The 12,786-nt window shown below is 51.2% G+C and overlaps 4 protein-coding genes across 4 annotated transcripts; 2 read left to right on the top strand and 2 right to left on the bottom strand.

Moving 5' to 3' along the window:
- Window positions 1-97: 97 nt before the first annotated feature.
- Asppvi_006916 (MCM DNA helicase complex subunit MCM2) lies at window positions 98-3,064 on the top strand (the record flags this gene model as incomplete). Its single annotated transcript, XM_043302811.1, has 5 exons — window positions 98-102; window positions 195-310; window positions 370-2,669; window positions 2,723-2,892; window positions 2,980-3,064. 5 exons carry the CDS (start codon window positions 98-100, stop codon window positions 3,062-3,064), a joined length of 2,676 nt encoding a protein of 891 aa, XP_043158746.1.
- A 983-nt stretch (window positions 3,065-4,047) lies between these two features.
- On the bottom strand, window positions 4,048-5,930 carry Asppvi_006917 (uncharacterized protein; the record flags this gene model as incomplete). Its single annotated transcript, XM_043302812.1, has 4 exons — window positions 4,048-4,829; window positions 4,902-5,328; window positions 5,398-5,633; window positions 5,861-5,930. 4 exons carry the CDS (start codon window positions 5,928-5,930, stop codon window positions 4,048-4,050), a joined length of 1,515 nt encoding a protein of 504 aa, XP_043158747.1.
- Window positions 5,931-7,810: 1,880 nt separating this feature from the next.
- Window positions 7,811-9,906, bottom strand: Asppvi_006918 (alkaline phosphatase; the record flags this gene model as incomplete). The annotated part of the gene is made up of 3 exons (XM_043302813.1): window positions 7,811-9,456; window positions 9,510-9,712; window positions 9,794-9,906. 3 exons carry the CDS (start codon window positions 9,904-9,906, stop codon window positions 7,811-7,813), a joined length of 1,962 nt encoding a protein of 653 aa, XP_043158748.1.
- Window positions 9,907-11,753: 1,847 nt separating this feature from the next.
- On the top strand, window positions 11,754-12,242 carry Asppvi_006919 (mediator of RNA polymerase II transcription subunit 31; the record flags this gene model as incomplete). Its single annotated transcript, XM_043302814.1, has 1 exon — window positions 11,754-12,242. The coding sequence occupies one exon, from the start codon at window positions 11,754-11,756 to the stop codon at window positions 12,240-12,242; it is 489 nt and encodes a 162-aa protein (XP_043158749.1).
- Window positions 12,243-12,786: the final 544 nt, after the last annotated feature.

A 12,786-nucleotide genomic window follows, 5' to 3' on the forward strand; every position in this document is an offset into this window, starting at 1 on the left:
CTGTAAGGAAGTGTCTGTCATCCCAGCAACTTCTGTGGACATAGCCAATTCAGTCTGTTTCATTAATATTTGAGCGCCAGGCTGAATATTACACAAAATGAGGTATGTACTTTAGCCTGCTCATTAGCCTAGTTGGCTGAAGAGCACTCGGCTTTTGCTTTTCTTTCAGAGGTCTAATCGTTTCCATGATGCAGTTCACCACTACGACCCAGCACATCTGCTGCCAATCGCGGCTTGGGAAGATTGAACCGACGTAAAAGATCCAGAGAGCCTGATGACGAAGTGTCATCCGTTGCTCCTCCCTCAAGTCGTAAGATTTCATCGCATTGAAAATCAGCAGTGGATGTGTAGATGGCTGATTTTTTCTAGCTCCTCCCTCCTCTCCCCCTATGCTCCCCTTTGATGACGATGACAACGAAAGGGATGAAGAAGCAKAGCTGCTGGGGGACATTGACGATATTGATGAGATGGCTGAGGATGAAGATGGGATCGACCTGTTCGGGGACAACTTCGAGAGAGATTATCGAGACGCTGAAAACGACCGCTATCAAGGCGAATACATCGACGATGATGGAGACCATGAAGAACTTGACATTGCAACTCGTCGGCAGCTGGAAGCTCGCCTGAACCGAAGAGATCGCGAGCTCGAGCGTCGCCGCCGCATGCCCGCGGCTTTCTTGCAAGATGATGATGAAGGTGATATGGACCTTACTCGCCAGCCTCGGCGGCGAAGACACCACTACGATGAGGACCGTGAGGACATCGAAATGGGCGACGACGCCATGGAAGAGCTCTCCCTGGAGGAGTTAGCTGATGTAAAGGCGGCCAACATCACTGATTGGGTGCTGCAGCCACAAGTTCTGCGCTCGATCTATCGAGAATTCAAAGCTTTCCTCACAGAGTTCACCGATCAAGCCGGTCAGTCAGTCTACGGATACAAGATCAAAACTCTTGGTGAGGTGAACTCTGCATCACTTGAGGTCTCCTATGTTCACTTGAGTTCCACAAAGGCCGCTCTTTCTTACTTCCTTGCGAACGAACCAACCGAGGTCCTCAAGGTCTTTGACCAAGTTGCTCTTGATGTCACACTCTTCCACTACCCTCAATATCAGGATATCCACAAGGAGATCCACGTCCGAATCTCGGATCTTCCGATCGTCTACACCTTACGGCAGCTGCGCCAGCAACATCTGAACTGCCTTGTTCGTGTCAGTGGCGTTGTCACCCGCCGGTCCGGCGTCTTCCCGCAATTGAAATATGTCATGTTCATTTGCCAGAAGTGTAATATCACACTGGGACCTTTCCAGCAAGAGGCGAGCGCGGAGGTCAAGATCTCCTACTGTCAAAACTGCCAGTCGAAGGGGCCGTTTACCATCAACTCAGAAAAGACTGTGTACCGGAACTACCAAAAGCTCACGTTGCAAGAATCCCCAGGCTCTGTGCCCGCCGGACGACTGCCGCGTCAGCGTGAAGTCGTCTTACTTGCAGATCTCATCGATTCTGCCAAACCAGGTGACGAGATCGAGGTGACTGGTATCTACCGGAACAGCTACGACGCTCAGCTTAACAACAAGAACGGCTTTCCTGTCTTCGCCACGATCATCGAGGCGAACCATATCGTGAAGTCGCACGACCAGCTGGCTGGTTTCCACTTAACCGAAGAAGATGAGCGCGAGATTCGTGCCTTGTCCAGGGACCCCGATATTGTTGATAAGATCGTGCGATCTATCGCGCCTAGCATTTATGGGCATCAGGACGTGAAGACCGCTGTTGCTCTTTCACTTTTTGGTGGCGTGAGCAAGGAGGCCCAAGGCAAGATGGCCATCCGTGGAGACATCAACGTGCTCCTTCTTGGTGACCCCGGTACAGCTAAATCGCAGGTGCTGAAGTACGTTGAAAAGACTGCCCACCGAGCGGTCTTTGCTACTGGCCAAGGTGCCAGTGCTGTCGGTCTTACAGCCAGCGTGCGTCGCGATCCTTTGACCAGTGAATGGACCCTGGAAGGAGGAGCTCTGGTGCTTGCGGATCGGGGCACATGCCTGATCGATGAGTTCGATAAGATGAACGACCAGGACCGGACTTCGATCCACGAAGCCATGGAACAGCAGACAATTTCTATCTCCAAGGCCGGTATCGTTACCACTTTGCAAGCCCGCTGTGCTGTGGTGGCAGCCGCCAACCCTGTCGGTGGACGCTACAACAGCACAATTCCGTTCTCCCAGAACGTCGAGCTCACAGAGCCCATTCTTTCGCGTTTCGATATTCTCTGCGTCGTGCGGGACATGGTCGACCCAAATGAAGACGAGCGTCTGGCCAACTTCGTCGTCGAGTCTCACCACCGAGCCAACCCCACCCGGCCTCTCCGGGACCAGGATGGCAACTTGATCGATTCGGAGGGCAACCGGATCGATGAGGAAGGTTATCGCCTGGATAAGCACGGCAACCGCCTGCCACCCACTCCCGAAGAGATTGCCAAGCGTGAGGCAGCCCAACGCAAGGCAGAAGAAGAGAAGGAGGGCGAGATTCCCCAGGAGCTCCTGCGGAAGTACATCCTGTACGCGCGCGAGAGATGCCACCCAAAGCTCTACCAGATCGATCAGGACAAGGTCGCGCGGCTCTTCGCCGACATGAGACGCGAGTCTCTGGCCACTGGTGCCTACCCCATCACTGTAAGTGGTTTTTAACGTGCCTTCTTTCCGCCTATCGTGCTAACCACAACCAGGTCCGTCACCTGGAAGCCATCATGCGTATCGCCGAAGCCTTCTGCAAGATGCGCCTGTCCGAGTACTGCTCCGCCCAGGACATCGACCGCGCCATCGCCGTAACGGTCGAGTCCTTCATCGGCAGCCAGAAGATCAGCTGCAAGAAGGCCCTCTCGAGGGCATTCGCCAAGTAAGTCCTTTTCCCCGCGGCTGCACCTCCTCATTCTTCAACAGTTGCAGTGATCTAACCCGTACGAAATAGATACACACTCTCCAGACCCAAACCCCAGTCCAAGCGGCGAGCTGGTATCCCCGCTCCAAACCCATACGCTCTCCGCGCAAGTCAAGCCACAAGGGCGTAGACATAGGCGTAGGCATGGGGATAGCTAATCGTGCTCGTGCTTATGCTCATACTCATGACGATCATGTCTCTTCCTCACTTCGATTTCATTTATTTTCATTATCCCTCACGATCACCACATTGCATAATGCTCGCTTCGCTTCGCTCATGCTTCTTCGGCAAGTCACATGGCTCTATTTGTCGTCTGAAGCTGGATACGCATGGGCTTTATTTTCAACAGGATTGGGTTGGTTATGGAATGGTTCCGGTGTGGGCGTTTTGTTCCGTGTATATTTTCAATACTTGGTTATCAAAATCTGATATAGAAATAAGATTTTTGTCTCTGTCTAGGTTATTTCAGGGGTCTATTTAAATCTGGGTGATAACGAGTACAACGCCTATAGTATGTTGATCTTGCAGAACAAAGTAGTGACATGAATACAGACAAAGTACGTATCAATGTACGCTGTATGATGTATGATTGATCTAGTGAAATGGCATGACCCTCGTGATAGAACGATACACGTGAAGGAGTTTGTGCGTGAAACAGAAAGGTGAGAACCTGTCCGGGCAACGCATATCCGGACCCCAATCCCAACAAACGCCAATCCTTTTGCACCCCACGCAGGCTTCTACTGTGCAGAATGTCCAGCTCACTGTTCACAAGCTTGTACAGATCGTATCTCCATACTGGTGGTAGAAAGCCTCAGCATAATGTTCAGAGGTGTAAATGTCATGGCATGTCAACACGCCAAGCGGCGTCCCCGCTACAATGCGGTACAAACATGTCCGAATATCATCGGCATCACGGCAAGTAAGAGCTTATGATACTCGCTTACTATAAATAGTATCGGTATGGAGAACATCCCGGCGAGTCCGGCACATACGCGTCCAGGCGCCCTTCAATCCATTGCTTCCCGATCGGATTCGTCGGATCGACACAGCCCCTGAAACTAAAGCAGATCAAGGCAAATTTTTCGAGGAGGCGGTTCGAGGTAAGACAACTCAGTCATTGCTGACCCGCCGCTCGGGCCGGGGCTTCCGCAAACTCTTCATTCTGTTGATGAAGCCTCCGCCGCCGCCGCTCTTCCCATCTTCAACCCCGGTATTCGAGCGTTCATTAGTGAATTTTCGTTCCAGGTTCGTGCTCTGTTTGGGGCTGCTGGAAGACCGTGCACGGCCACCTTCAATGCCTGAGCGCGATTCCTCGGCGGTGTTGATCCGAGCGCCTTTCTTCTCCCAAGCGTCATCATAATCTTGGAAGAATGGGTTCTTCTCATTCGCACGAAGCGACCCAGAGTGGCTGGAGCTGAGTGGAGCATTATAGGAGGCTTCGGGGGACGCCATCCGTCCACCTTGCGGCTTGTTGATGCCTCGTAATCTTTGAGCAAGACTCTTTTTTCGCTGAAGGCCTCCATTCTGGGAAAACTGGTTCTCATTCTCGCTCGCGCGACGCTGCATTGCAGCACGACTTGCTGGCGCTCCCTCAAGGAAAGTGCTTGTACCAAGGCCCATACTTTCTGCTCCATGGATAGGTTCAATGCGTGATTTCGGGTCGAAGCTGACGGCCTCCCCGCTTTTTGCAGCACCCGTCGAGCCGTAATCATTGAACCCTTCCTCCATCGTACCATGAAATTGGTCAAGGTTAATATTCTTGTTGACGGGCCCAGAACCTCCCAGCGCCATGTTGGGAGAGTCTTTGGGGAAGGCCTGCATGGGAGCGGTGCGCGATCCTTTGCGGTTGCGGTGAGGATTGCAGGCATCGAAAGGTCCATCGTGATGGAACACTAGTAGTGGACGTATTAGTATCACGTTCTCCGTCCTTTTAATTCGAATTCAGTTCAGTGGGCATAGCTTACTCCCTGTGCCGTAAATACTGGTCACGTCCAGTTTATCGATAATATCCAGCTGGTAGTTGGTCCTCTTAGACCGAGGTTTTCCATCGCGATGACGAGCTTCCCGCTCACGTCGCCGTCTCTCTCGCCGACGCTTCTCTTCATCAGAATCCATAGGCTTCGGTCGGTCCATGATCGAGGACTCTGAGTTGCGCCGGGGCCGTCTTTCACGTTCCCTATCTCGCCTCTGACCCGAGCGACTCGTCGTCTTTGTCGAATTGGGCGGATCGGCGAATATGTCGAAGGGATCCTTCGTTCCCCGGTCTGAACGCTCCTTCGGCGGGCCAGGTGTACGGGAGTTTGACGATGCTGCTGAAAAGCCGCTGTCAGGAGGGGGTGGAGCTGGTCGGTGACCGTTGCTCTGGGGTTGAGAGTTGAGACTGAGGTTCTCCTGCAGGTCAAGGAGCACGAATGGTTAGACAGATCCAGAGAAACCACCAAGAGAATAACATAAACATACGAAGAGCTCCCGTGTGTTGGAGGTCATGTCCTGCTGATCCACAGGTGAGAACAGAGTTCCCACCGGAGCCGACCGAGGAGAAGATAGGCTATCGGTATCGTCGAGGAAAGGGTTCGTAGAGGTCGGTCGCGGCGGTCGGGATCCAGATGTAGCAGAACCGGCAGGAGACAAGGCGCGGTTTCTGAAAGGGTTATTGGAACCTAGGTTGACAGCCAGGCGAGGTGAAATCTGACCGTCTAGTTCACAGAGATTACCGTCAGTAAGACAAATCGTTGGGAGGACAATAGACCCAAAAAAAGGCAGGAAACGCAACGTCTAGATATAGAGAATAATGGAAGGACAGAGCTCTGGAGCCATCAACAGGCCCCGCCAGATATGAAACAACAGAGAAACGCAATGGATCACCGATGACCGAAAAAGGACCAGGATTTTGCGATAATCAAGAAAGTAAAGACCGACGCACCTGCTGGACCTAGCGAAACGCCAGGTGGATGAGGATATGACAGGGTTGGAGGATGCTGATGGGCGTTCATCTTTGCAGCACACGCAATCAAGGTCGAGGAAAGATAGAGATAAACGAGATGATTGGGGAGCTCAAGTCCGTGTTCATAAAACAGGATTTAGGGAGAAGATTAAGGTCGATCAAACGATTGAGAGCGCGCGTAAAGACTGGGGTGTCCCAGCGCCCAGGGTTTGCTGAAACAACGATGTTGGTATCCGCCAGAGGACGGTCAGGGGGTTGAAGTTGATGGAGGAGGAATAGGTCGATACGTAGTTTGATTGGGAGGGACGGAAAGAGGGGCGTTGGTAGATGAATGGGGACAGGATAAAGTGTTGTTAGTCTGCGCTGCGTACGTAGGACGGTAGGAGATCCTTTGCTTTTTCTGAACTCTCCGGTAGAAAGAGCAGATTCGGAGAATTTAGCAAGAGCAGGAGAAAGAAGTGTTTGGACTGGGGAAGAAAAGGAGGAAATAGAAGAAAGAAGAAGGTGAAGGCGGTTGACTAAGGGAATATGCCCCTGGTCTGCGGTTTAAAATTATCAACAACTAAGGTAACCGACTGGCTGGAGGAACGGGCAAAAAAGAGCGTGACTAAGACACAAAAGGAGAAAGGGAGAATATCACTTGACAATAATTATTGGGCAAAAGTAGAGAAGACGACGTGCTCATTGATCGTCGTTAGTTAAGGGGGGGGAGGAAAAGGACGGGAAAGTGGGCGGGTGAGACCCGTGCGGACCAGAGCAAAAGATGAATGATAATGATTGCAATGATAATCAGTACAAAGAGGGGAATTGAATGACCTGTTGAAGAAAAATTAAGAAATAACAGTCAGAACATGTTCTGTCAGATGAATCAATGCAATAACGCCTGAATAAGACACTGTATGACAAAAGAGGGACTAGGAGACTCAACTTGGAGATAAGGGACAACAGCGATTAACCGCGGATCGACGGCGGGATTCCATTCACATTATGATCCAAAGAGAGGTATCCGGTAGATGCTAGATAGCTAGAGTTATCGAACCTCTGTAGTAAATAATATTCTACCTTATATCTGCTTCATCATTGAATATCTACTCCGTATCTACTCCCTTATTACCATTTCTCTAACTATGCCCTCATGCAATGTCAACTTAGCTACTCCTACGTACTCCTCCTGACTTGACTCCACTCTGGCGTACCCCAGAGTATTAGTCCCCTCACTAGTCATTTAGTCGACCATACTGCAGAAGTCAATCACCCAGTGTTCATAATCATCGTTCCATGACATCTTCAAAATATTTCGCTCAACATAAACCTGTAGAATTGATAGAGAAAGCAAAGAAAAGTTGGCGTGAGCTACATACCAGCAACTCCATCGCCGGCCGCCTTCCACCAGGAATGCCACGCGCTCAGGACCAAGGCATGTGGACAACCAATCCAGGGGTGTGACCCTTATCCTCCTACGTACCAGGTGCCACGGTACTCCGTCATCGGAGCTGACTTGATAGCGATAAACTTCCTACAATCTGTACCGAGGGGTAGATAGTTTACTCTAAGGTACCTAGTAACTGACATGGAATGTTTTGGGAATTACGCAGTAACGGTCCCGATTTTCGACCCTGCGCTGATGCAAGGATCCATTCCTATCGTGTTGCTCATACGTCAGGAACGGCTTTCCAGGGAAAACCATCCTGGAATTAAAAAATAGGAATACTCAAGAGGAACTTGTCAAATATCAGGGTTTGGTATTCATCTTTACATCATTTTCTCTTCTATCCCGTCTGAATGTGAGATAGCAGTCTACACCCGACGAAGAGTGTCAGAGCTCCAGGTCAAGTCAATATACACCAAAATAAATACATCTGAAGAAGCCCAATCTCTCCTTAGAAGATAAAGAAGTAAGTCAGAGTAGTTTAAGCTCAACCCGGGCACTTATTTGCCCTTGGGTTTCTTGGTCTGCGCCAATCCAAAGCACTCGGCCATGTTGAAAAAGATATCAATAGAATTGTACACTCCGCCAAACAGTTCCTGGCATGGTCCCTGCGCGAACACAGGCACATCCGTCAGCGAGTGCACGCCCTGGTTGGCGTCCACTGGCAGGGTACCGTTGACCAGGAACCCGGTCACGGCATCCTTGTAGTTGGCGTAGTAGTTGGTCTTGGAGCCGGTGGCAGGGGTGCGAGGGCCGGTCTTGTGGACCTGGTAGTTCTCCCGGCGATCGGGGAAGGCTACCGTTCCCGAGTGCAGAGTGTATCTGGGATCCCAGCGAGCGGGGAAGTGAACGCCCTCGGAATACCGAAGGGTGTTGGCTCCGGCAACGGTGTACTGGGACAGACCGGATTGCTCGTAGACTCCAATGGCCCGGCGCTTCTTACGGTCCTCATTGTGGGCGTTGAGGTACTCGGTGTCAACGGAGCCAGTAACGTCGAATCCGTGTCCGTGATCAGCCGTCACGATGATCAGGGTGTCGTCCAACTGACCCAGAGCCTTGAGCTTCTCAATGGTCGCGCGAACGGTATCATCCAGCTCCAGGAGCTCACCCAGAGACCGATCATAATCCAGAGTGTGCATCTGCTTGTCGATGCTGGCGGCCTCGGACATGAGGAACCAGCCGTCTTTCCTGTGACGGGCATTCAGCACGTCAATTGCCTTGAGGGTCATGTCCTTCAGGCCAGGCAGATCCTCGGCATCGCGACCGGAGCCGTCCGGGTAGTTGGTCTTGTTCTGGAGATTGGATTGGTAGACGTTGCGGTCGAGCCAGGTGGCCAGGTTGGAGGTCTGGAACACACCCAGAGCCTTGGTGTCATTGGGAGCGGCATGGAGGGCGGTATTGTTCCAGCTGATACTGTAGCCCTTCTCCGCGAACAGGCCGTAGTAGTCCCGCGAAGCGTCCTTGCTCTTGAGGAAGTTCTCTGCACCGGCGCCGAAGATGACATCAGGACCCTCCAAGCTAGTCCACTCGTACTTGGTCAGACCCTCATAGTAAGCGTCGATGACGTGCTCATATTCCCCCCGATTACGGGTGTGAGCGGCCAGGGCGGCCGGAGTCGCGTCAGCCAGGAAGGCAGTCGAGACAATTCCGATACCAGCGCCCGGGTACCGACGACGGAAAATCTCAGCAATGTTTTCGAACTTCGGGTCGTCAAAGGGATCCTTAGACGAGTCGACGTAAACATTCAGAGCATTGACAGTAGTCTTGTGCCCAGCGTACAGAGCAGTCGCAGAGTTGGCAGAATCGGTGATGAATGAATCCATCGAGTGTGTCATCTGGTGGCCCAGAACGGGGAATTTATCCAACTGCATCTTGGTCATGTACTTGCCGTTGATACTGCGGTGAGCGATGAGGCGAGCAGCAGTGATCATGTTGGTGGTCATCCCATCGCCAATGAAAAGGATGACGTTCTTGGCCCGCCGCTTCTTGGAAAGGTCCCGGACAAGCCAGTTGGCAGTGGTTGTCTGGTTTCCGTAGTAGGTCAAGGTAGCCTCGTACTCTCCAGGCTCATAGAGTGCAACTCTTCTGTAGGCCTTGGACGTCACATTGACAAGCGAAGGCGTGTTCGCGTCTTGAGCAAACAGGTCTAGCTATGATCAGCAGGTGTGCTATTATGTCAACAGCTAGTGGCGACTATACCTTCATACCATGTGAAGTTCCATCTTTCGAGCTCGGGCTCTTTGATGTCAAAGTACTTTGATACTGGGACTGGTTTTTTACCCTTCTTGGCGATAGTGAACTTGAAGTCGGGGTCGGGTACACCCGCGCGAGCCTCAGAGCCGTTGACGGGAGAATGAACCTCCAGTCGGATGTCGAAATACTGGCCTGGAAGGAAATCCGCCCTACGGAGAAACAGGTGATCAGCTCTAGATTCCCGCACCACTTATAGGCAATGGCAAGCGATATGCTTAGTCAAAACATACTGATCCGGAGGGAAGACACAGCCCAGAGTAGGACAACCACCCAAGCGTTGAAATGTCTGAGCATGGGCGCACGAGGCAAGAAGGGACACTCCGGATACCCAAAGGAACCTCATTCTGACAAAGTCGTAAAAGAGATAAGGATTGAACTTTGAGAGAACAGATTCAACCGTCGAGGATATCGCTCCCTTTATAAGTTATAATACAACCTTATCCAGGGAGCCAAGGACAAACCCTTCCATTATACATAAGAGGCGCACAGCATTTCCCATCGACAGGAACTGGTACAGATCACTCGGTTGTCAAAGATCGTGCACGAGTGCTTTTGGGTGGCACCATATCAGACTGGGAATCAGAAAGGTCAAGGGATTGAGCCAAGGCCCGATTTGCTTGGCAGATAACGAGGCATCCTTGCAATACCGACACTGTCCATCAACGACAAATACGAAACGAGCTTCCCCCACACGTGCGCAGTCTGAGAAGCTTGGGTAACAGGGGCGCAAGCTGCAGTCCCTGTTGCCAAGCCAATCCGGCGGAGAAAGCGTCTTGGCGATGGCTGAGATGCCAAGAGCACGTGGAGGTCCTCAAGAGCGACAATGGTGAGAACGATGAGTGGTTTGATTACAAGCTGGGAAACTATACGCATGGTATCGTCGATATGTGGCTCTGCTCGTATCCAAGACTAAGTTGTGGATAGATTTTGGCGCGGTTGAGTCACAGAATCGAAAAGCCAGAACGCCGATAACCAGGCGACAAGGCAATGGGGTCATGTACAACGCCGAGCATAGTTCTCGCACTGCTGGACAAGAGGGGGGCGATGTTCCATTGAGATCAGTCTCAAAGACCGTTGGTGACTACGGACTGATGTCGCCCTTTCTGGTCGCCCTTAAGCCGGTCCAGACGGAATAAACTGAGTTCTCAAGCTCCAAGACTAATCAGTATGCTGTGCTAGTTCCCTGCTATTCGGTCACACTAATAGCTTCCACAGCAAGTTAGGCAAAAAGACAATCCATCGGTAATAGAAACTCCGTATTTGTTTCTGCCAACGGAAGCTGCCATTGGGCGCTCGGGGCCCTCAATCTCAGCTTTGAAAGGGAATCCGACATGGACACATGTGAAGCTCTCCAGGCTGCAAAATGGCAATCTTTAAGCGAGTAGTATTCTCACGAGGAGTTTTAGGGTCTCAAGGTCGAATTAGAGATGTGAAGGCCAACTCTCTCATGGCTCGCGGTACTTAATATTTCCAGATATTCCCGACGCATGCGAGCTTAGATCCAGGGCGATCATGAGCGACGATCTGGAACAAAGGCTATCCCTGTATTGTGTAAGCTCGAACCAAATTGTACTTGATGATTTGCGGTCGCATTGTGCCTGTGGGCCTTTGAATCTGGCCTTCGGCTGAAGAAGAGAGATATTGAGCTAGTCATAGATTGTATCAAGAGGAAATCCATCACACTTTTGACCTTGATTGTGCAAAAGGAAAAGCAGTAACTCGTTTATTTAGTTAGATTGCTTTTGGGGTATGAATGTTCAGCAGGCACACGGAGTAATGGCTTTTTGAGCTTGTTGCTGTCTCGGCTCCTCCCTCCTCCCTTGACCATGCTAAGATCACAGAGGAAAACCCGTGCACAGGTATGTTGGAGTTGGGGCCTCTAGAGTTGATTATTCGAAGTGTTTTTCTGTCATAGTATGTTTCTGTTGTGGTTTGGAAGTGTGTGGGACAAAGCAGGTTGATATCAAGCTTGTGTGGGCCACTGTATCTTTCCCCTTTTTGGCGAGGCGCGTCATCAGTTCTCTGAGATCTTGGCAAGTCCAACAGTTCTTGCACCTTCTCACTTCCTCATGCTCCAGCTTCAGGACAAGAGTCTACCCGACCTTCTCGCTTTCTACTTAGAATCTCCTTGAACCATTTAGATTCAATCGACCTTTATTTCTACGGCAGTGATCCAATTCCTCCTTGACGATGGACCAGCAGCCTCCGGTTCAACCCCAGCAACGTGCGTCGCCCTCTCTCACAAATCCTCGCTTTACCCTTGAACTAGAGTTCGTGTCTTCACTCGCAAACCCCTACTATCTTTCCCACCTGGCGGTGACTTATCCGAACCTCCTGGGAATCTCCAAATCTGGCGACGACGGTAACACCGGCACCGAGGCCTCAGACCCTGAAGCGCAGGCCTTCGCAGCGTACCTTGCCTACCTCTACTCTTACTGGAAAACACCCGAATACGCGCAATTTCTGACGCATCCTGGCGCGACTTTACGAGCATTACGACTTCTACAAGAAGAGGCCTTCCGTCGCGACATCATTCGCCCTCAAGTCATCGAAGCTTTAGCGGGGACCGGTCTTGAGGATGCGCAAGGTGGACAGAACGTAGAGGCGGGAGACACGGGGCATAACGAAGGAGACCAAGGGACACAGCAAGACAAGGAGAATACCGCTTCAAAGACATGATGGGCTTGCGCCAATCGATAAATGATTCTTCCGTCCGACAGCCCTCACGGCAGTGTCGCAGCATGCTCAGCGCTCTTTGTCGTGTTCCCTCGGAGTAAACCTAGGGCACAACCTTGCGATTTTATTGTAGACACAGGATCTACAGTGGGGTACCGGGCTCCCCTTCCATTCTCGGGACCACAACCGCAGTATGATCGTGAGGTTCATGCAAGATGCAGATGATGTATGTTCTTAAACACGAACGATCATGTGTGACCGAGGCATTCCCCCAATTGTCCTTCATACTGATTACAAGGAAGATTGGGGCGAGAAAGCTCCAAAAGCTTCATATTTTCCGAGGATTTTGCTTGTCAAATGGATCGCAATGCTATCCCGTTTCATCTTGGTCCAAATGTGGGGGCTGTTGCGGGACTCGGCTCAATTGTTGGTGTCCATCCCCGTCCTTTATATCTAGACCAAGCATATTGGTTCTGGTACAGATTGCGACAAACACTCAAAAATACTTTTACTCCTTGAAAGGTAGATACGTAGTTGAGAAAGAACA

Source organism: Aspergillus pseudoviridinutans (genome assembly GCF_018340605.1).
Source record: "Aspergillus pseudoviridinutans IFM 55266 DNA, scaffold_4, whole genome shotgun sequence".
NCBI lineage: Eukaryota > Fungi > Ascomycota > Eurotiomycetes > Eurotiales > Aspergillaceae > Aspergillus > Aspergillus pseudoviridinutans.